The sequence below is a fragment of the Mus caroli genome, chromosome 7 (assembly GCF_900094665.2).
Source record: "Mus caroli chromosome 7, CAROLI_EIJ_v1.1, whole genome shotgun sequence".
Taxonomy (NCBI): Eukaryota; Metazoa; Chordata; class Mammalia; order Rodentia; family Muridae; genus Mus; species Mus caroli.
In genome coordinates this window covers 132,607,933-132,610,593 of record NC_034576.1, presented here as the reverse complement: position 1 = coordinate 132,610,593, position 2,661 = coordinate 132,607,933, and the positions used below count along the sequence as shown (strand labels likewise).

Genomic DNA, 2,661 nt, shown 5'->3' with positions numbered 1-2,661 from the left:
AAAAACCAAAAAAAAAAAAAAAAAAAAAAAAAAAGAGACCTTATCTCAAAATATAATAACATGAAATATATAAAAAATATAGAACAGGACAGCAGTTGTGGGAATTCCCATCAGCCTGGCAGGGTTAAAGACTCAGAAGCAGAGCTGAATTGGTTCAAAGAAAGCAGAATTTTATTTTGTATCTGTAGCTCATGTGGCGTGGTGTCTGGCACCCATCTGCAAGTGAGTGTTAGATGCTATTGTTATCCTTCTGAGAGATGCCAGGCTGGTCTGACTCACACAGGAGCCTTACCCCATCTTGCCTCCTACAAACATCCTGACTGCATGGTGGATACGGTAAGTGCCTGGAGAGCAGGGGCAGGGGAGCTTTGGAGTGACTCTGGCTCTGCACTGGACCAGCGCTCACTTACTGTGGACCACCCTGTTTTCAGCTATGAACAGGAGTTTGCATTTTCCTAGATGCTGTGTAGTTCAAGTGCCCAGGAGAGACAGTTCTTCAAGAGAAAATGATGATTGACTAAAGCTGAGGAACAATCAACTAAAGAGCTTTGAGCTGCTGTTACTCGTCAATCCATGTGTGACACAAGCTGGGGACAAGTCCTCCGATCTCCTAAGAGACCCCAAGACTCCCTGAGGATGAGGTGGGGAGAGCTGGACTTTTAGACTCAGCCAACGGTAGGTTCTCTCATGTGGGATTCCAGAAACAATAATTCTAGTAGTCGCACAGCATTGGAGCCAACTGGAAGTCTGGTTAGATCCGGATACTAAAAGCTTTGTCCTGTTACTTAGACAAACATAAATCAGCTGATAGAGATCTGAGGAGACCAGGAGTCTTCCTTGTTGAGACCACAAAGGTCATAGGTGCAATTCAAAGTTTCACTCCTGTGCCTGGCCTAGAGCTGCATGCTGCCCTAATCCCAGCTCTCCAGAAGTAGAGGCAGGTGAATTTTTCAGTTCCAGGCCAGCCTGGACTAGAGGTAGAATTCCAGGCCAACCAAAACCACATAGTGAGACCCTATCTCAAAATCAAACAATCGCTGTTGTGACCCAGCTGTGCCCCATCTGACTATTTCCCTAAAGAAACTTAAATGTCCATGCCAAGAAGACACAAGACAGCCCTATCCAAACCACCCAGAAGACATTCACCCTCTACACAGGGCAACTCCTGCCATTAGAGGCCGCTCTTACATATCCAAAACAAAACTGTCACTTTTTAGATTTGGGCTTGAACATGCTGATGAAACATGCTATGATCCAGTTTCACTGCCTGTAACAGGGACTAATACTCAACTTTGCAGTTTTGGTTGTTCCTTCAAGGTCTGTAATTACAGACTCCTGGGAGCTGCTCAAGAGAGTTAAGCTACCCAGACCTAAGGCCTCTTCAGGACTTAAACCCACAAGTGGTCCCTAATTGTCTCTATTATGCTTAGCCTGGGTCCCTGCTGGGGCCAAGTATTCACAACTACTAGCTCTTGGCTTGTGAATACCTCTAGAGTCATGATCACAGAACACTGGGTAGAGCAAGGTTTAGTAGGGAGCCATGAACAAATCAGGCCAGGTCATGAGTCATGATGAGGACGCACTGACCAATGGGCAACCGCTGGACTAGCCACATGCCATGGCCACAGTGTGTCTGTATTGGTTTCTGGAATTAATCTCCCAGCCTTACTGGGTGGCTTGAGGAAGGGCCTCCTGGGTCTGCTGTTCTATAGTCTAGTGCTTCTACCCTGGAATACAGACTACATATAACCACATATTAAGCCCCTTGGAAGCCTCACTCTTTCTCATTTTTAGTTCTGATTATGAAGCTGAACTACTTGGAACATTGCTGGAATGGAAATGTATGGTTACTAATTTCATCTTTGGGCAGAAAACCTATGAATTTTCCAACCCTGCAGGCTTAAGCCAATCACAGAGAGTTCCATGACTCATTGAAAGCTCACCCTTAGGACTTCTGAATGGGCACATGTGAATTTCCCAACACAAATGCATTAAAGCAAGTGCTGGAGCAAGCAGTGTGTGGACCATGCTGCGGGCTGCACTCGCCCCGCTCCAGAGATGGCTCCCTACCTTCCAGCACACGATCCAGGCAAGTCTCCTTGTTGCTTCTGTAGAGATGGACTGTTCCCAGGTGGCTGCAGTGATCTTGGACTCTGAACTAAAGAAGTCCTCTGAACCAGAAAAAAAAAAAAAAGATATTGGGAAGAAAGTCAAAAACCAAAAAAAAAAAAAAAATCCCATAGAAAAAACCCATAGCAATATTTTTTAATAGGCCACTGACCAAAAGGCATTCATAATACAGCCTGTGGTCCACAGCAGCTTTCCGATGGGCAGGGAAGTGAGCGAGGCTCAGGGGATGCGTGGAAAGCCAAGCCAAGCAGGGGATGCGTGGCACAGTTCCCTTCAAGCACACAGTTCCAGTCAAGCAGGATGACTGTTTCAGTGTGAAACCAAGAACAGGGTCTGGAGAGATGGCTCAGTGGTTAGGAGCACTGTTGCTCTTCCGGTAGATCCAGGTTCAATTCCCAGAACCCACATGGCAGTTTATAACCATCTATAATTTCAATATCCTCTTCTGGCTTTCATGGGATCTAGGCATGCTGATGCAGTCATAAAAGGAGGGAAGGGAAGGGAAGGGAAGGGAAGGGAAGGGAAGGGAAG

The 2,661-nt window shown here is 46.1% G+C and overlaps 1 protein-coding gene across 9 annotated transcripts in view; it reads right to left on the bottom strand.

Annotated features, from left to right (window-relative positions):
* The window catches only part of Tacc2 (transforming acidic coiled-coil containing protein 2), a 210,366-nt gene that overhangs the window by 160,424 nt on the left and 47,281 nt on the right, over positions 1-2,661 (bottom strand). For all 9 annotated transcript variants that reach the window (XM_029479161.1, XM_029479156.1, XM_029479157.1 and 6 more), the window contains exon 4: positions 2,071-2,171. In XM_029479161.1, the coding sequence (XP_029335021.1) occupies positions 2,071-2,171 (101 nt within the window). The remainder of the gene's footprint in view (positions 1-2,070; positions 2,172-2,661) is intronic.